Here is a 22,565-nt window from a genome sequence, read left to right as displayed (position 1 = left end):
TGTTTGAACCTGACAACCAGTGTCATTAGAGAGAGGCAGATCTTGTGTTTTCAGTCAGGACGATGACATTTGACCCTTCGCGTGTTCTCCGGGCCCCCAGGCAGCTGGAGCAGGAGCAGGGCAGGAACATGGAGGAGGTGGAGGAGGTGCGCCTCCAAGCGTCCGGCCTGCAGGTGCACAACCGCAGTCTTCTGGCGGACAACGCCAAGCTGACGGCTGACGTGCAGAGAATGGAGGCGGAGCTGGAGCTGAGCAGACAAGCCAACAGGTACCACGAGTCCATGGATCAAGCACATCTAGTGGAACCTCCATTTATGAACCTAATTGGTACATGGTCCATAAATGAAAAGGAGTGAAGCAAATTCCTTCATAAGAATCAATGTAAATACCAATAATTGGTTCCAGCCTCGACTAAGGTCCATATTTTAGTGAAGGTTTCTACACCTTGAGCACAATAACAAGTTCTTTGGGGCGGCCGTGCCCGCAACTTGGAGCGGTTCCAGTCCCGCTTCCGCCATCCTAGTTTGTATATTGCCCATTCATTTTCAATGGAGGGAAATTCCGGGAATTTGGGGAAAGTGAAGATATAAAACATAATATAACGGAAAAAAAATAGAAATTGAAAAAATAAATGAATATAAAAAATAAAAGAAAAGGCTTTTTTTATTGTCAACCAGCATAAGAAATGTAAGATAGATATTTATTAAGATGACAAAGAAATAAAAGAAATGAAGATATAAAACATAATAAATAATAAACATAATATAACGGGGAAAAAAAGAGAAATTGAAAAAATAAATGAATATAAAAAATAAAAGAAATGCCTTTTATTATTGTCAACTAGCATAAGAAATGAAAAATAGATATTTATTAAGATGACAAAGAAATAAAAGAAATGAAGATATAAAACATAATAAATAATAAACATAATATAACGGGGAAAAAAAGAGAAATTGAAAAAATAAATGAATAAAAGAAATGCCTTTTTTTATTGTCAACTAGCATAAGAAATGAAAGATAGATATTTATTAAGATGACAAAGAAATGAAGATATAAAACATAATATAACGGAAAAAAAATAGAAATTGAAAAAATAAATGAATATAAAAAATAAAAGAAAAGGCTTTTTTTATTGTCAACCAGCATAAGAAATGAAAGATAGATATTTATTAAGATGACAAAGAAATAAAAGAAATGAAGATATAAAACATAATAAATAATAAACATAATATAACGGGGAAAAAAAGAGAAATTGAAAAAATAAATGAATATAAAAAATAAAAGAAATGCCTTTTATTATTGTCAACTAGCATATGAAATGAAAGATAGATATTTATTAAGATGACAAAGAAATAAAGATATAAAACATAATATAACGGAAAAAAAATAGAAATTGAAAAAAATGAATGAATATAAAAAATAAAAGAAAAGGCTTTTTTTATTGTCAACTAGCATAAGAAATGAAAGATAGATATTTATTAAGATGACAAAGAAATGAAGATATAAAACATAATATAACGGAAATAAAATAGAAATTGAAAAAATAAATGAATATAAAAATAAAAGAAAAGGCTTTTTTTATTGTCAACCAGCATAAGAAATGAAAGATAGATATTTATTAAGATGACAAAGAAATAAAAGAAATGAAGATATAAAACATAATAAATAATAAATAATAAACATAATATAACGGGGGAAAAAAGAGAAATTGAAAAAATAAATGAATAAAAAAAATAAAAGAAATGCCTTTTATTATTGTCAACTAGCATAAGAAATGAAAGATAGATATTTATTAAGATGACAAAGAAATAAAAGAAATGAAGATATAAAACATAATAAATAATAAACATAATATAACGGAAAAAAAAGATAAATTGAAAAAATAAATGAATATAAAACATAATAAATAACACAAAACATGTTTTGTGTTCGATATATATCGGAAGAGTAGTGCAGGGCTGAAAGGTCAGAATCGGTCAAAAAGAGGCGCGCAATTTTGAGAATTCTGGGCATTGTACAACTATAAATGCGTCCATGCATTTGAATGGGAATTTCCGGGAAAATCTGGAATTTGGGGAAAGGGAAAACATGTTTTGCCTTCAAGCTCTTGGAAGAGTGGTGTGTGTGGGTAGTTAAAAGGTCCGAATCGGGTAAATAGTGGAGCATAATTTTGAAGAAGACAAGTTTGACACCCTTGCTACACACCAGGGGTCACCAACGCGGTGCCCGCGGGCACCAGGTAGCCCGTAAGGACCAGATGAGTAGCCCGCTGGCCTGTTCTAAAAATGGCTCAAATAGCAGCACTTACCAGTGAGCTGCCTCTATTTTTTTTAATTTTATTTATTTACTGGCAAGCTGGTCTCGCTTTGCCCGACATTTTTAATTCTAAGAGAGACAAAACTCAAATAGAATTTGAAAATCCAAGAAAATATTTTAAAGACTTGGTCTTCACTTGTTTAAATAAATTCTTTTTTTTTTTTTTACTTTTCTTCTTATAATTTTAGAGAAAAAATACAACCTTAAAAATGATTTTAGGATTTTTAAGCACATATACCTTTTTACCTTTTAAATTCCTTCCTCTTCTTTCCTGACAATTTAAATCCATGTTCAAGTAAATTAATTGTTTTTATTGTAAAGAATAATAAATAAATTGTAGTTGAATTCTTCATTTTAGCTTCTGTCTTTTCGACGAACAATATTTGTGAAATATTTCTTCAAACTTATTATGATTAAAATTCAAAAAACAATATTCTGGCAAATCTAGAAAATCTGTAGAATCAAATTTAAATCTTATTTCAAAGTCTTTTGAATTTCTTTTCAAATTTTTGTTCTGGAAAATCTAGAAGAAATAACGATTTGTCTTTGTTAGAAATATAGCTTGGTCCAATTTGTTGTATATTCTAACAAAGTGCAGATTGGATTTTAACCTATTTAAAACATGTCATCAAAATTGTAAAATAAATCTTAATCAGGAAAAATGACTAATGATGTTCCATAAATTATTTTTTTAATTTTTTCAAAAAGATTCGAATTAGCTCGTTTTTCTCTTCTTTTTTTCGGTTGAATTTTGAATTTTAAAGAGTCGAAATTGAAGATAAACTATGTTTCAAAATTTTATTGTCATTTTTTTCGTGTTTTCTCCTCTTTTAAACCGTTCAATTAAGTGTAAATATCATTCATTATTGATAATAACATAGAGTTAAAGGTAAATTGAGCAAATTGGCTATTTCTGGCAATTTATTGAAGTGTGTATCAAACTGGTAGCCCTTCGCATTAATCACTACCCAAGAAGTAGCTCTTGCTTTCAAAAAGGTTGGTGACCCCTGCTGTACACTGACTACTTTAAACCCGATATAAGAATTGCCTCCTGACAAGATACGCCGTCATAATGATAAATATATACTGTCAAAGTGACGCCATCCATATTCTTCTCTCCCTGCTTGGCATTTGTTTGGTTTTACTCTCGCAAATGACCCCGTTCCCAATTCCAGGAAGGCGGAGAAGAAGCTGAGCGTACTGAAGCACCAGAAGGACGAGTGTGCGCTGAAAGAGGAGAAGACCAGGAAGTACCTGGAATCTGTCCTGGCGGTGGCCGACGGGATCTCCCAGGAGCGAGACCAGCTACTACACATGGTACATGACATGAACACACCCTGCTAGCTGTGGGGTCAGTCCACTATGACGCTCGGGGCTGGTGTGTCCCAGTTCACTGAAGATCCAGACTCCTTATAAACACACATATTGTGTATTTGTGGACATAACATATATATATACATACATATATATATATATATATATATATATATATATATATATATATATATATATATATATATATATATATATATATATATATATATATATATATATATATATCTGTATATATATATATATATATATATATATATATATATATATATATATATATATATATATATATATCTGTAGATATATATATATATATCTGTAGATATATATATATATATCTGTAGATATGTATATGTATGTGTATACATATAAACATACATACACACATTGTTATGAAGGTGTCTGTTACTACATTATATTAGGGCTGCAACTAACGATTAATTTGATAATCGATTAATCTGTCGATTATTACTTCGATTAATCGATTAATAATCGGATAAAAGAGACAAACTACATTTCTATCCTTTCCGGTATTTTATTGGAAAAAAAACATCATACTGGCACCATACTTATTTTGATTATTGTTTCTCAGCTGTTTGTACATGTTGCAGTTTATAAATAAAGGTTTATTTAAAAATAAAAAAATATATATATATTTTTTTTTTAAAAAGCCTCTGCGCATGCGCATAGCATAGATCCAACGAATCGATGACTAAATTAATCGGCAACTATTTTTATAATCGATTTTAATCGATTTAATCGATTAGTTGTTGCAGCCCTACATTATATATATACTTGCAGTGTGTATATTGTACATATTACATATTGTTATGAAGGTGTCTGTTACTACATTATATATATACTTGCAGTGTGTATATTGTACATATTACATATTGTTATGAAGGTGTCTGTTACTACATTATATATATACTTGCAGTGTGTATATTGTACATATTACATATTGTTATGAAGGTGTCTGTTACTACATTATATATATACTTGCAGTGTGTATATTGTACATATTGTTATGAAGGTGTCTGTTACTACATTATATATATACTTGCAGTGTGTATATTGTACATATTACATATTGTTATGAAGGTGTCTTGTTACTACATTATATATATACTTGCAGTGTGTATATTGTACATATTACATATTGTTATGAAGGTGTCTGTTACTACATTATATATATACTTGCAGTGTGTATATTGTACATATTACATATTGTTATGAAGGTGTCTGTTACTACATTATATATATACTTGCAATGTGTATATTGTACATATTGTTATGAAGGTGTCTGTTACTACATTATATATATACTTGTAGTGTACTGTATACATAACGTCGTTGATGGAGGGTTTTGAAGTTGTTTTAGAGACTTTGAAAGCTACAACAGTGACATCTTTCAGGCGTTATTCATCTTGAAAACCGTAAAAGACATTTGTTTTTGTCTGTCATATTGATTGTAAACAATAGGTAATATAGATATTGTGCAAACAGCTTTATTGTTTGACGACATTTAAACAAGTAATCTGCTCTTTTTCTCCTCTCTATATGCTGTCGTATTGAAACCATTTTCAGGACTTGCAAAGGTCTTTGGTTGAATCGTGACAAAGTAGCAGAAGTATCCTTTAAAACACATTTCAAGTAGACTTTGGACTTAGGGCCGCCTTCACTGTGTTGTCGGCCTTCAAATGCAGGACAAAAGCCCAGTCGCCAGAGTCCTGATGAGACTTGCGAATGGAAGATTTATAGCCTGACAAGGTTTCCCAGTGTTCAAATGTGCAATGATTTATGACAACGGCTGTGCAAAGGTGCCGTTCAGAGTGCCCAGTAAACGTTTTGCAATCATAGCTAAGGTCTCGGAGACCATTCTGAATCGGCAATGAGTGCTCCGTGCTCGCCTGCGGGGCAGCGGCGAGGCCACCGTCGCCCACTCACAGCGAGACCGACTTGATTTTGGAGCACACTTGTGCAAAGCATTTGACTTGCTAAGCAGCGCTCAGAGGAGACTAGCTGGCATTGAATCGGGGCGACAAGTGACTGATTATTGATGGTGTTAGCTGATCATGCACTGCCAAAACTGCAATCTAAGTAAGATGAAATATGTCAAAGAAGGCTGATATTTGCTTATTTTCTGTCTAAAAAGAACATTTTTCTCACTAATGCCTGGTGCACACCAACGGCGCTTTAAAGCGGCGAGCAAAGCGCCGTCATTTTTGTCAATTTTTCCACGAATATCCCGATCTCCGAAGTAATGTTATGCTTTGATACGCTCTGATACGAATTAGTTGCCGCTTTGTTACCGTTCCTCACGATTTGATCCCGCTTTGATACGCTTTAAATCACGCTTTGATACGTTTTAATTACGCTTTATTGAACTTTATTATGCTTTGATGCGATCCTGACGCTTTAAATCAGGCTCTGACATGATTATCAAGCTCTGTTGTGCATTGTTACAACAAAAATAAGAAAAAAATGAGAAAAACTCAGAATACTGTTTTCCACACATTTTTTATATTCATATATTTTTTCAATTTCTCTTTTTTTTCGTTATATTATGTTTTATATCTTCATTTCTTTTATTTCTTTGTCATCTTAATAAATATCTATCTTTCATTTCTTATGCTAGTTGACAATAATAAAAGGCATTTATTTTATTTCTTATATTCATTTATTTTTTCAATTTCTCTTTTTTTCCCGTTATATTATGTTTATTATTTATTATGTTTTATATTCATTTATTTTTTCAATTTCTCTTTTTTTTCCGTTATATTATGTTTATTATTTATTATGTTTTATATCTTCATTTCTTTTATTTCTTTGTCATCTTAATAAATATCTATTTTTCATTTCTTATGCTAGTTGACAATAATAAAAGGCATTTCTTTTATTGTTTATATTCATTTATTTTTTCAATTTCTCTTTTTTTTCTCCGTTATATTATGTTTATTATTTATTATTTATTATGTTTTATATTTTCATTTCTTTTATTTATTTGTCATCTTAATAAATATCTATCTTTCATTTCTTATGCTAGTTGACAATAAAAAAAGCATTTTCTTTTATTTTTTATATTCATTTATTTTTTAAATTTCTCTTTTTTCGTTATATTATGTTTATTATTTATTATTTATTATGTTTTGTATCTTCATTTCTTTTATTTATTTGTCATCTTAATAAATATCTATCTTTCATTTCTTATGCTGGTTGACAATAAAAAAAGCCTTTTGTTTTATTTTTTATATTCATTTATTTTTTCAATTTCTATTTTTTTTCCTTTGTATTATGTTTTATATTTTCATTTCTTTGTCATCTTAATAAATATCTATCTTTCATTTCTTATGCTAGTTGACAATAAAAAAAGCCTTTTGTTTTATTTTTTATATTCATTTATTTTTTCAATTTCTCTTTTTTTTCCGTTATATTATGTTTTATATCTTCATTTCTTTTATTTCTTTGTCATCTTAATAAATATCTATCTTTCATTTCTTATGCTAGTTGACAATAATAAAAGGCATTTCTTTTAAACGTAACATATTCTCTTTATTATTAACATTATTCCATTCTTGACAGAGCGCAGAATTTTTTTAAACCGTTTAAAAAATGTTGGCGAACTTGCCGCATGTCCCGCTTCACTACAAGCTTTCCCACCATCCTTTACGACCCTCACGCTTTAATCACGCTTTGTTACGCTTTAACGCCGCTTTGCATGATGCTTTAAAGTGCCGTTGGTGTGAACCTAGCATAAGCAGATTTGATGTTAGAGTGTTTTACTTGTTTTAAGTGTTTTGGTCCTAAATGATCTCAGTAAGATATTACAGCTTGTTGCTGAGATTTGACGAGCTATATTGAGTAAAACATGCTTGAAACTAGAATATCAACTGTTGTGTCATCAACACTCACAAGTAGAAAACGGCTTTTTTAAAGTAACATGTTAATTTCTTACTTCAAGCGTAAAAAAAAATCATGATTTTGACACAATTGTCCCATAATGAAAACAGATGACAGCCAAATGGACTCTGCTGTTTTATTTTCAATGAAACAATAGAAAATAGGTACTCATATAGTAGTACAGTTGGCACAGTACAGTAAACTGACAGTTAATATTTAAACATTTAACATTTCTAACAATTTTGAACAGAAATAGTTCATGCACATTCAGATGAATTCCTCAAAATTACAATTAAAAAAATGTTGGCCGGGCTGTATATATGCGCACTAATTGACTGAAAGAGCACGCACTTGACGCGATGATGTCATGTTATCCATGGAAAAATGCATTTTTAGACAATATGATTTGCCTGAGCGGCTAGGAGACCCCGAGAGTAACAAGCGCTCGCCTTGTTGCCTTTCCATTAAGAACAATAAATTAGTTTTTAGTATAAGTTTGCTGGTTTCAAGAAATGTAATATCATTATGTCAAGATAATGGCACTAGCATTTACTTCATTTAAAGGCCTACTGAAATGAAATGTTTATATTTAAACGGGAATAGCAAATCCATTCTATGTGTCATACTTGATCATTTTGCGATATTGCCATATTTTTGCTGAAAGGATTTAGTAGAGAACAATGTCGATAAAGTTCGCAACTTTTGGTCTCTGATAAAAAAAAACGTTGCCTGTGCCGGAAGTAGCGTGACGTTGTCAGTTGTTCACGCCCTCATATTTTCCTATTGTTTTCAACGCAGCTGGAGCGATTCGGACGATTACCCCATTAATTTGAGCGAGGATGAAAGATTCGTGGATGAGGAACGTTAGAGTGACGGACTAGAATGCAGTGAAATACATATTTTTTTTCGCTCTGACCGTAACTTAGGTACAAGCTGGCTCATTGGATTCCACACTCTCTCCTTTTTCTATTGTGGATCACGGATTTGTATTTGAAACCACCTGGGATACTATATCCTCTTGAAAATGAGAGTCCAGAACGCGAAATGGACATTCAGTGCCTTTTATCTCCACGACAATACATCGGCGAAACGCTTTAGCTACGAGCTAACGTGATAGCATCGTGCTTTAACTGCATATAGAAACAAAAAAAATAAACCCCTGACTGGAAGGATAGATAGAAAATCAACAATACTATTAAACGGTGGACATGTAAATACACGGTTAATGCTTTCCAGCCTGGCGAAGGTTAACAATGCTGTGCTAACGACGCCATTGAAGCTAACTTAGCAACCGGACCGCACAGAGCTATGCTAAAAACATTAGCTCTCCACCTACGCCAGCCAGTCCTCATCTGCTCATCAACACCCGTGCTCACCTGCGTTCCAGCGATCGGCGGAAGGACGAAGGACTTCACCCGATGCGTTTGGCGGCCCGGAGACGTAGGAAGTCAAGGTGAGGTCGGCGGCTAGCGCGGCTAGCGCTCCAACAAAGTCCTCCTGGTTGTGTTGCTGTAGTCTGCTGCTAATACACTGATCCCACCTACAACTGTCTTCTTTGCAGCCTTCATTGTTCATTAAACAAATTGCAAAAGATGTCCAGAATACTGTGGAATTATGAAATGAAAACAGAGCTTTTTGTATAGGATTCTACGGGGTACCATAACTTCCGTTACTCTGACTTCGTCACGCGCATACGTCATCATACCGCGGATATTTCCCGGGAAATTTTAAATGTCACTTTATAAGTTAACCCGGCCGTATTGGCATGTGTTGCAATGTTAAGATTTCATCATTGATATATAAACTATCAGACTGTGTGGTCGCTAGTAGTGGCTTTCAGTAGGCCTTTAAGAATATGTTTCAACATATTGAGCAAAAATAACTCTTTTTTTTTTCTACCAAGAAAAGTGCACTTGTTATTAGTGAGAATATACTTATTTTAAGGTATTTTGGGGTTCATTGAGGTTAGCTAATTAGGGTCCGCATTGCGGACTACTTTGCCCCCCTTAACATGCTTCAAAACTCACCAAATTTTTCGCGCGCATAAAAAAACGCGAACAAAACTCTTTGGTAAAAAAACCAAACCCCAAAAATCACAATTGCTCTCTAGCGCCCCCTAGGATGAAAACTGCCTCTAACTCCCAGTACGAATGTCGTAGAAACATGAAACAAAAAGCTCTATGTAGGTCTTACTTTGACCTACTTTTCATTAGTTAATTTCTTCGGGCAAAAATTAACAGGAAGTTGGCAATTCCCCGTTCAAGGCTAAAAATGACTAAAAACACTCATTTTTGCTTTTTGACCTCTAATTTGACCCCCTTAAAATACTTCAAAACTCACCAAACTTCTCACACACATTGGGACAGTTCGAAATTGCGATCTAAAAAAAAAACCGAACCCCAAAACTCAAAATTGTGCTCTACATAATTTTTGAAGAAAACAGAGACACAACTGCTCCTCAGAGGAAAACTCAGACAAAACTGCTTGTAACTTCCGGTAGGAACGTCTTAGAGACATGAAACAAATACCTCTATGTAGGTCTCGACTAGACCTACATTTAATAGAAAAAACTGCTCCTCAGAGGAAAACTCAGACAAAAATGCTTGTAACTTCCGGTAGGAACGTCTTAGAGACATGAAACAAAAACCTCTATGTAGGTCAGACTTAGACCTACATTTTATAATTTTACATCCTGGGGCAAAAACTAACAGGAAGTTGACAATTTCCCCTTCAAGACAAAATTGTACTAAAAAAACTCATTTTTGCCTCTTTGAGCTGTAATTTGACCCCCTTAAAATACTTCAAAACTCACCAAACTTCTCACACACATCGGGAATGGTGGAAATTGCGATCTAAAAAAAAACCGAACCCCAAAACTCAAAATTGTGCTCTACATAATTTTTGAAAAAAACAGAGAAAAAACTGCTCCTCAGAGGAAAACTCCGACAAAACTGCTTGTAACTTCCGGTAGGAATGTCTTAGAGACATGAAACAAATACCTCTATGTAGGTCTCGCCTAGACTTACATTTCATAGATTGACATCCTTCAGCAAAAATCAACAGGAAGTTTGGTATTCCTCCTTCAAAACAACATTTTTGTTACACCCGGTCACCAAACATCAAACGTTATCTGCTCCGAGCGCGTTTGTCGTTTCGGCTTCAAACTGCTACAGGAGAGAGATTGAACCCTTCTGATTAAAAGTTGACGAAAGCTTTCTAATTAGTAGTACGGTTTTGATTTTACGTGCCTTCAAAGACCCGCCTATAATGACAACGTAAAATGCAATTATTCCTTTTTTGTCCTCAAAATTCTACACACAATAGCCTATAATGACAATGTGAACTCAGACACAACTTCCTCTAACTCCCAGTACGAATATCGTAGAGACACGAAACAAAAACCTCTATGTAGGTCTCACTCAGGACTACCACTGGACAAAAGTATGGGGACACCTAGGACTAGCACCTGCCAGAAGGCGGACCCGACCAACGCTGCTTGCAGCTTTAATTATTCTTGTTTTTGAACACTGGCTTTTTGCAGTGTGGTAAGAAGAAGCTGTTGGAAACATGGTGAAGTTAGCTCCCTTCCTTCAAAACGTGCATCCTAATGGCATCGGTTAGATGGAGCGTGTGCTGGCAGAGTGGTGTCTGGCAAATGTCAACACATTCAGACTCTCTGAGCCTGTCGTGTGTAGAAGGTCAGCCTGGCGCACGCCGGGCGAGGTGCGACCGTGTGATAAGAGGCCATTTGTGTCACATATTGTCATATTGTGTCTTCGTTTTGGGTGGAAGTTCTAAAAATGTGTTTAAGGATTGGTTTGTTTATGAAGCTCGGTGTGGTTTCTGTTACTTTAGGAGAGTTCATTCACAGTCAGGATTTAGTCAATTTATTATAGTATAGTTTATTTTTAAGGCCAAAAATAGATAATTACTTTCTTTAAAACATGTATTCAACATTTTTTAACTTTAGAAAGTTATATGGTTGAAACCGATAATGATGCCAGAAAAACATAAGAATAGATGGGAAGTTCTCATGTGCTTATTATGAAAATGTAATTTTGTTTATAGATTATAGACATAACCTGGACTGGAGCTGGTTTTAAGAACCCTTTTAAACAATTTCATTTCATTGACAATCTGGTCTGGTGAAGATAATGTCCTTTATCAAAAAAAACAACCAACATATATATATATATATATATATATATATATATATTTTTTTTTTTTGTTATTGACATCCAGCATCAGACCTTCCTATTATCCATTACATCATATTCACATACATCATACATCTATTGTCTGCCCGAAATGTCAAAATATATTTTTTTGTTTATATCCCAACCATACCACCCCCCGCCCCCCCAAAAAAGAAAGAAACAGCACAAAAACTAAATAGTATTTGCAAATACATCAATAAAAAATAAATAATAATACATTATTGATAATAATAATGAGAAATAAAATAAAATAATATAAACAGATATGTATATATATATATAAAATTTTCCTGAGGGAACTCTCCTGAAGGAACCAATAAAGTGCTATCTAATCTAATCTAACAGATGTGTATGTATATATATATATATATATATATATATATATATATATATATATATATATATATATATATATATATATATATATATATATATATATATATATATATATAGGGAGTAATTCTTTTTTATTAAATAAAGAAAAAAGAAATGAGAAAAAATAAACAATAATACATTATTCATAATAATAATGACAAATAAAATAAAAGAATATAAACATATATATATATATATATATATATATATATATATATATATATATATATATATATATATATACATATACACACACACATATATATATATATATATATATATATATATATATATATATATATATATATATATATATATATATATAATTATATATATATATATATATATATATATATATATATATATATATATATATATATATATATATATATATATATATATATGACCACTGCTTTATATTACACACACACATATATATATGTGTATATATACACAATGATATGTGTATATATATACTAGAGATGCCGATGTATGCGTTAAAATGTAATATCGGAAATTATTGGTATCGTTTTTTTTATTATCAGTATTGTTTTTTTTGTTTGTTTTTTTTAAAAATTAAATCAACATAAAAAACACAAGATACACTTACAATTAGTGCACCAACCCAAAAAACCTCCCTCCCCCCATTTCTTTCTGTTATTAATATTCTGCTTCCTACATTATATATCAATATATATCAATACAGTCTGCAAGGGATACAGTCCGTAAGCACACATGATTGTGCGTGCTGCTGCTCCACTAATAGTACTAACCTTTAACAGTTAATTTTACTCATTTTCATTAATTACTAGTTTCTATGTAACTGTTTTTATATTGTTGTACTTTCTTTTTTTATTCAAGAAAATGTTTTTAATTTATTTATCTTATTTTATTATTATTTTTAAAAAAGTACCTTATCTTCACCATACATGGTTGTCCAAATTAAGCATGATAATGTGTTAATTCCACAACTGCATATATCGGTTGATATCGGTATCGGTAATTAAAGAGTTGGACAATATCGGAATATCGGATATCGGCAAAAAGCCATTATCGGACATCCCTAAAAATGAGTCAAATTAACTGTTAAAGGTCAGTACTATTAGTGGACTGTATCCCTTGCAGACTGCATTGATATATATTGTAGGAACCAGAATATTAATTATTGTAAGTGTATATTGTGTTTTTTTTATTTATTTAATACAAATAAAAAAAAGAGGCCATTTGTGTGCATGAAAGCCACGTGACGCCGCTGTGTTCGTAAATGTCTTCTGCAAACGAAATCATCAGGAGCAATGTTTCCCTGCAACAAAGATGTCCGACTGTCCTCTCTCCTCCGTCCTTAGGCGTCGACGCTCCAGCGGGAAAAGCAGGAGTTCCTCGGCAAGATGGTGAACGGCACCATTCAATTCGGAAAGCTGGAGGAGCGCGTCAAGGTGAGTTCCTCCATAGTCATTTTTTGTCTTGAAGGGGAAATTGCCAACTTCCTGTTGGTTTTTGCCCGAGGATGTTAAATTATGAAATGTAGGTCTAAGTGAGACCTACATAGAGGTTTTTGTTTCATGTCTCTAAGACATTCCTACCGGAAGTTACAAGCATTTTTGTCTGAGTTTTCCTCTGAGGAGCAGTTTTTTCTATGAAATGTAGGTCTAGGCGAGACCTACATAGAGGTATTTGTTTCATGTCTCTACGACGTTCCTACCGGAAGTTACAAGCAGTTTTGTCTGTGTTTTCCTCTGAGGAGCCGTTTTGTCTCTGTTTTATTCAAAAATTGCACTAGAGCACAATTTTGAGTTTTGGGGTTCGTTTTCTTATTAGATCGCAATTTCCACCAGTCCCGATGTGTGTGAAAAGTTTGGTGAGTTTTGAAGTATTTTAAGGGGGTCAAATTACAGGTCAAATAGGCAAAAATTAGTGTTTCTAGTCATTTTTTGTCTTGAAGGGGAAATTGCCAACTTCCTGTTGGTTTTTGCCCGAGGATGTTAAATTATGAAATGTAGGTCTAAGTGAGACCTACATAGAGGTTTTTGTTTCATGTCTCTAAGACGTTCCTACCGGAAGTTACAAGCAGCTTTGTCTGTGTTTTCCTGTGAGGAGCAGTTTTGTCTCTGTTTTATTCAAAAATTGCGCCAAAGCGCAATTTTGAGTTTTGGGGTTCGTTTTTTTTTATTAGATCGCAATTTCCACCAGTCCCGATGTGTGTGAAAAGTTTGGTGAGTTTTCAAGTATTTTAAGGGGATCAAATTACAGGTCAAATTACAACCCTAACAGCATTATTCACATGTGAATAATGCTGTATAATAAACTGTATTTATATTATCCACATGTATTCAGCATGGTAGTTATTTGCTTGTGCACAACAACACAAAGACGGGGGCAGAAAAGGCAGTGCAGGGAAAAATCCAAAAGGTTGAATTGACTTTTGCAGCAACGTTAATAGAAAATGTCACCATGATTGTCAGGAACAGATTGGTACAGAAGCTCTGAAGGTTATGAGCGCTGTTCTATTGTATGACTTCAACGCAGCAAACTCACTCTGGCACAGACAGGAAGTCACTAACCATGTTCACACGCACCACCTGGGGTCATCGGAGGTAAAGTAGCAGGAGAGTGGGAAAACAAGTTGACTTTACATCTTTAATTGTGTTCCTTTTGTGTCCATTAAAGCCTTTTTGGAGCCAAGGCACATTTTTTTGCACCACCAGCAGAAATCATGCAAAAACTAAACTCGGTTAACAGTAAAAAGTCGTTGTCGCAATTGTTGGATATGACTTTAAAACAGGGGTCAGCAACCTTTTTGAAAGCAAGAGCTACTTCTTGGGTAGTGATTAATGCGAATAATTATTGTAATTTTTTATGATTTATGGAAAATATGATTTATTTAAAATGTAACTTCCTGTGATTATAATCTCTCAGCTATCAGGGCAGAAAGGAAATGTCAACACAAGCATGGGAAACAATCTCAACAAAATAGTAAAATCACACTGAACACTTAAAACTCTTAAAAATAATGAATATGTAAGAAATGCTTCATAAAGTGTAAGAAAATAGTGCAAAGTGTGAAAATGTACACATAGAGAAACCTGAGAAGAACTACTTTCTGCAGGTTTAGTGGCAGTAAGTTACAGCTGTGCTCTAAAGTGTGAGCTAAGGTGGTGTGGTATGCCTTGCATCATGTACAGACCACATTGGTCTGACTACGGTCCCTTTGGAAAAAATCCAAAAAATTGGCTTTTCCTCTTTTATCCACAATTTCTTCATTTTGACTTTCTCTTCTCCCTCCATGCAAATAATCAAGCAAACTTGATAATTGATACTCTCACCTGATTGGCTGTTAGCGTGACCACTTCCTGTGTTGCTTGGTCGCCAGAGAGCGAGTGTCTTTGTTGATGCAACCAACCTTGCTTCCTTTTTCTTCCAACAAAGAAAAAAATATATATATACAACATTTGCATTTTTATTGATATCGATCACATGTCTATTGCAATATATGTTGATATCGTTTTATCGCCAAGCTAAATAATTTTTCTTCTTTTTTAAAATTGTTTATATAATGATATTATTATTTAATATAATATAAACAAAAATTCTTCAAGCCTCCCTTGAGGACATATGCATAATTATGGTACATATACATCAGTATATTTATCGTTGCAAAGCACTTAGCTTCAAGACATTTAGTCACTTCCTGTCAGTGCAAAAATAAAAGCATGACAGTATTTTTTTTTTTTTTTTTTTTTTAATAAAAAATAAATAAATTTAAAAAATTAAAAAATATATTTAAAAAATAAAAAAATAAAAAATAAAAATGAAAATAAATTTAAAAATAAAAAATAAAAATAAATAAAATAACAATTTTTTTTAAAAATTAAAAAAAAAAAAAAGCAACAACTGACAAAATGCACCTTGTTTTTATAAAAGCATGACAGTATTTTTTTTTTTTTTTTTTAAATAAAAAAAAATAAAAAATTAATAAATTTTAAAAAAATTAAAAAAATTTAAAAATATATTAAAAAAATTAATAAATAAAAAATAAAAATAAAAATAACTACAAAACATAAAAATAAAAATAAATAAAAAAATAAAAAAAACAACAAAAAAAAAACAAAAAAAAAAAAAGCATGACAGTATTAACCAGGATTCTACAACAACAACAACTGACAAAATGCACCTTGTTTTTATAAAAGCATGACAGTATTTTTTTTTTTTTTTAAATTAAAAAAATAAAAAAATAAATAAATTTAAAAAATTAAAAAAAATTAAAAAAAAAAAAAAATTATTTAAAAAAAAATTTAAAAAATGAATAAATAAAAAATAAAAATAAAAATGAATACAAAAAATAAAAATAAAAATAAATAAATTTAAATTTTTTTAAAAAAAAATACAAAAAAAAAAAAAAAAAAGCATGACAGTATTAACCAGGATTCTACAACAACAACAACTGACAAAATGCACCTTGTTTTATAAAATTGTTTAGATTTTCATCATTTGTGCATGTATAAAGCTTTATTGTCGTAGTCAAAACATACAAGAACATGAGCACAGCAGCTCTGGTAGATGAGAGTACAAAATATATAAAAGAACAAAAAAAATGGAGGAAAATGATGATCTGCATGGACAAAGTCATGAGTGAATATGCAAGCAACAACTCATTTCGCTTATGTCAACCGCCGCTTATGTTGACCTGAGGCAGCCAATGTAAGAGTCCGGCACGAATAATATCAATTATGTCCCAAACACTTTTGCAGTCAACTTGAATAATTGGATGTTTGACTTAGCTATGACCTCATCCTGGATGTGGCAGTCGTGACGGTCTAAAGTGCAGCCATTTGCGGCTCGCTAATAGTTTTGTATGGTAAACAGACAAACAAGAATACAACAAATAACAAGGGCAAATTGAAAAGTTGAATATGTAATAACACTAATAATATTACTAACATGTATCAGCTTTTCATACGTCACTCATGAGCATATTTACATTTAAACTTGTCGTTTTTTTTACAAAGTGTAAAAATATCAAAATAGTAATCATTATTTTCATGTAGTTTTGGCCATGTTTTCCACGTGTTTGAAATCCATGCTGCACAATGTTCCATTGTAAGGAGTTGGAGGGGCCCTGCGAGAAGGTGCTGTTAAGGTTTTTTTTTAGGAATTTTGATTTAATGCATTCTAAGTCGTAAATAAATGCTAGCAAAAGTCAGCTAACAATGGGGTTTGCTCTATTTTGCCTATAAAGTGCTTTAAAAAAAAACATCCCAAAACCATCAACCTGCTACTTTTTCCTACCCTATGAACCTATGAATGGATTTGTCTTCGCTGGCAGCCATATAAAAAAATAATATCATAATAAAAATTGTTTGAAAACACTGAAAGGGTTTTTTTTTAGCATTTGCTATAAAAGATCAAGTAAAATTTAAAATCGAAGTGCTGTTGAGTTTTCCAGCCATTGTGGAGGATGCAGATATGTTTAAGAGTTATTTATTTTCACATAGCCATGTTTAGAGCAGCTAGTACTTTTTATTTGTTCCTTCTACCAGTTTCTTTAGACATTTCAGATGCCTGGTTAGTGTCGTAAACCATCGGAATGTGAAGACAACCCCCACGTCTCTCTCTCTTATCAGTGTTGAGTAAAAAGAGTGTGTTTTTCCCTGGAATGCCAGATCAACTAGAGCAGCCGATATGAATGTATTGGTTAAGCCAGGGGTCACCAACGCGGTGCCCGCGGGCACCAGGTAGCCCGTAAGGACCAGATGAGTAGCCCGCTGGCCTGTTCTAAAAATAGCTCAAATAGCAGCACTTACCAGTGAGCTGCCTCTATTTTTTAAATTGTATTTATTTACTAGCAAGCTGGTCTCAAGTGCCGCAAACGAGCGTCTTTTCGTGTCTTTCTGGCCATCTCCGGTTAATATTCCGGTCACGACATGTAAATGGAGTATTGTTGGCGCTTTTTGGATGATTATTAGAGATCTTTATGGGCGGAATAGAGTACTCCTGTTGGCCAACTCTTACTTGCCGTCTTTTACGAGTTAGAATAAAAAAAAACATGTGTTCTTGTCTTACATAATGATTGTGATTGATAGGAAAATTCCCCCCCCCCCCCAAAAAAAGTGCAGTTCCTCTTTAAGTCATTTTAGGGCTTATAATTTAAATCAAGGGTGTCCAAAGTGCAGCCTTCAGATAATTCTATTAAAACAACATGAACAAGTGGAATAAAATAGCAAACAGCTGAAAAAGTTGCAATGTTTTCTATGACAAAAAGGGCATGAAAACAAAAAATTATTTAAAAAAAATCAACGTTGTTATGATGTATTGACCTATTCAAGGCTCCAAGTTATTCACATCAAATATTACTCTTTGAATATTTTTTTGGGGAAAAATTTTACATATTTTGTGTTTGCTATAAAAAGCTAAGTTTTCTATGACAAAAAGGGCATAAAAACAAAAATTATTAAAAAAAAATCAACGTTGTTATGATTTATTGACCTATTCAAGGCTCCAAGTTATTCACATCAAATATTACTCTTTAAATATTTTTTTGGGGGAAAATGTTTACATATTTTGTGTTTGCTATAAAAAGCTAAGTTTTCTATGACAAAAAGGGCATACATTTTTTTTTTATAAAAATCAACGTTTTGACCTATTCAAGGCTCCAATTGCTTCACATCAAATATTACTCTTTGAATATTTTTTGGGGGGAAATTTTTACATATTTTGTGTTTGCTATAAAAAGCTAAGTTTTCTATGACAAAAAGGGCATAAAAACAAAAATTATAAAAAAAATCAACGTTGTTATGATGTATTGACCTAATCAAGGCTCCAAGTAATTCACATCAAATATTACACTTTGAATATTTTGGGGGGGAAAATGTTTCCATATTTTGTGTTTGCTATAAAAAGCTAAGTTTTCTATGACAAAAAGGGCATAAAAACAAAAATTATAAAAATCAATGTTGTTTATGATGTATTGACCTATTCAAGGCTCCACATCAAATATTACTCTTTGAATATTTTTTTGGGGAAAATTTTTACATATTTGTGTTTGCTATAAAAAGCTAAGTTTTCTATGACAAAAAGGGCATAAAAACAAAAATAATGAAAATCAACGTTGTTATGATGTATTGACCTATTCAAGGCTCCAATTACTTCACATCAAATATTACTCTTTGAATATTTTTTTGGGGAAAAATTTTACATATTTTGTGTTTGCTATAAAAAGCTAAGTTTTCTATGACAAAAAGGGCATAAAAACAAAAATTATTTTTAAAAAAATCAACGTTGTTATGATGTATTGACCCATTCAAGGCTCCAAGTAATTCACATCAAATATTACTCTTTGAATTTTTACATATTTTGTGTTTGCTATAAAAAGCTAAGTTTTCTATGACAAAAAGGGCATAAAAACAAAAATTATAAAAAAAACAATCAACGTTGTTATGATGTATTGACCTATTCAAGGCTCCAAGTAATTCACATCAAATATTACTCTTTGAATATTTTTTGGGGGGGGAAATTTTAAATGTTTTGTGTTTGCTATAAAAAGCTAAGTTTTCTATGACAAAAAGGGCATAAAAACAAAAATAATAAAAATCAACGTTGTTATGATGTATTGACCTATTCAAGGCTCCAAGTAATTCACATCAAATATTACTCTTTGAATAATTTTTTTGGGGAAAAATTTTACATATTTTGTGTTTGCTATAAAAAGCTAAGTTTTCTATGACAAAAAGGGCATAAAAACAAAAATTATTTAAAAAAATCAATGTTGTTATGATTTATTGACCTATTCAAGGCTCCAAGTAATTCACATCAAATATTACTCTTTGAATATTTTTGGGGGGGAAAATTTTTACATATTTTGTGTTTGCTATAAAAAGCTAAGTTTTCTATGACAAAAAGGGCATAAAAACAAAAATTATTAAAAAAATCAACCTTGTTATGATTTATTGACCTATTCAAGGCTCCAACTAATTCACATCAAATATTACTCTTTGAATATTTTTTGGGGAACATTTTTACATATTTTGTGTTTGCTATAAAAAGCTAAGTTTTCTATGACAAAAAGGGCATAAAAACAAAAATTATTTAAAAAAAATCAACGTTGTTATGATGTATTGACCTATTCAAGGCTCCAAGTTATTCACATCAAATATTACTCTTTGAATATTTTTGGGGGGGAACATTTTTACATATTTTGTGTTTGCTATAAAAAGCTAAGTTTTCTATGACAAAAAGGGCATAAAAACAAAAATAATAAAAATCAACGTTTTGACCTATTCAAGGCTCCAATTGCTTCACATCAAATATTACTCTTTGAATATTTTTTTTGGGAAAAATTTTACATATTTTGTGTTTGCTATAAAAAGCTAAGTTTTCTATGACAAAAAGGGCATAAAAACAAAAATAATAAAAATCAACATTGTTATGATTTATTCACCTATTCAAGGCTCCAAGTAATTCACATCAAATATTACTCTTTGAATATTTTTTGGGGGAAAAATTTCACATATTTTGTGTTTGCTATAAAAAGCTAAGTTTTCTATGACAAAAAGGGCATAAAAACAAAAATAATAAAAATCAACATTGTTATGATTTATTCACCTATTCAAGGCTCCAAGTAATTCACATCAAATATTACTCTTTGAATATTTTTTGGGGGAAAAATTTCACATATTTTGTGTTTGCTATAAAAAGCTAAGTTTTCTATGACAAAAAGGGCATAAAAACAAAAATTATTTTAAAAAAAATCAACGTTGTTATGATGTATTGACCCATTCAAGGCTCCAAGTAATTCACATCAAATATTACTCTTTGAATTTTTACATATTTTGTGTTTGCTATAAAAAGCTAAGTTTTCTATGACAAAAAGGGCATAAAAACAAAAATTATAAAAAAACAATCAACGTTGTTATGATGTATTGACCTATTCAAGGCTCCAAGTAATTCACATCAAATATTACTCTTTGAATATTTTTTGGGGGGGGAAATTTTACATGTTTTGTGTTTGCTATAAAAAGCTAAGTTTTCTATGACAAAAAGGGCATAAAAACAAAAATAATAAAAATCAACGTTGTTATGATGTATTGACCTATTCAAGGCTCCAAGTAATTCACATCAAATATTACTCTTTGAATAATTTTTTTGGGGAAAAATTTTACATATTTTGTGTTTGCTATAAAAAGCTAAGTTTTCGATGACAAAAAGGGCATAAAAACAAAAATTATTAAAAAAAATCAATGTTGTTATGATTTATTGACCTATTCAAGGCTCCAAGTAATTCACATCAAATATTACTCTTTGAATATTTTTTGGGGGGAAAACTTTTACATATTTTGTGTTTGCTATAAAAAGCTAAGTTTTCTATGACAAAAAGGGCATAAAAACAAAAATTATTAAAAAAATCAACCTTGTTATGATTTATTGACCTATTCAAGGCTCCAAGTAATTCACATCAAATATTACTCTTTGAATATTTTTGGGGGGGAAAATTTCATATATATTTTGTGTTTGCTATAAAAAGCTAAGTTTTCTATGACAAAAAGGGCATAAAAACAAAAATAATAAAAATCAACATTGTTATGATTTATTGACCTATTCAAGGCTCCAAGTAATTCACATCAAATATTACTCTTTGAATATTTTTTGGGGAACATTTTTACATATTTTGTGTTTGCTATAAAAAGCTAAGTTTTCTATGACAAAAAGGGCATAAAAACAAAAATTATTTTAAAAAAATCAACGTTGTTATGATGTATTGACCTATTCAAGGCTCCAAGTTATTCACATCAAATATTACTCTTTGAATATTTTTTTGGGGAAAATGTTTACATATTTTGTGTTTGCTATAAAAAGCTAAGTTTTCTATGACAAAAAGGGCATAAAAACAAAAATAATAAAAATCAACGTTGTTATGATTTATTGACCTATTCAAGGCTCCAATTACTTCACATCAAATATTACTCTTTAAATATTTTTTTGGGGAAAATTTTTACATATTTTGTGTTTGCTATAAAAAGCTAAGTTTCCTATGACAAAAAGGGCATAAAAACAAAAATAATAAAAATCAACATTGTTATGATTTATTGACCTATTCAAGGCTCCAAGTAATTCACATCAAATATTACTCTTTGAATATTTTTTTGGGGAAAAATTTTACATATTTTGTGTTTGCTATAAAAAGCTAAGTTTTCTATGACAAAAAGGGCATAAAAACAAAAATTATTTAAAAAAAATCAATGTTATGATTTATTGACCCATTCCAAGTTATTCACATTAAATATTACTCTTTGAATATTTTTTGGGGGGAAAATTTTACATATTTTGTGTTTGCTATAAAAAGCTAAGTTTTCTATGACAAAAAGGGCATAAAAACAAAAATTATAAAAATCAACATTGTTATGATTTATTGACCTATTCAAGGCTTCAAGT

At 31.3% G+C, this 22,565-nt stretch overlaps 1 protein-coding gene across 1 annotated transcript in view; it reads left to right on the top strand.

The window, feature by feature from the left end:
• LOC133662253 (centrosomal protein of 89 kDa-like) overlaps positions 1–22,565 on the top strand; it is a 90,947-nt gene that overhangs the window by 41,704 nt on the left and 26,678 nt on the right. Inside the window, 3 exon segments of the mRNA XM_062066084.1 lie at positions 101–268; positions 3,492–3,633; positions 13,487–13,576. Coding sequence (XP_061922068.1) covers positions 101–268; positions 3,492–3,633; positions 13,487–13,576 — 400 coding nt within the window.

The sequence above is a fragment of the Entelurus aequoreus genome, linkage group LG02, assembly GCF_033978785.1.
Source record: "Entelurus aequoreus isolate RoL-2023_Sb linkage group LG02, RoL_Eaeq_v1.1, whole genome shotgun sequence".
Lineage (NCBI taxonomy): Eukaryota > Metazoa > Chordata > Actinopteri > Syngnathiformes > Syngnathidae > Entelurus > Entelurus aequoreus.
Note: the sequence above shows the minus strand (reverse complement) of the source record. Positions and strands in the feature narration are given on the sequence as shown.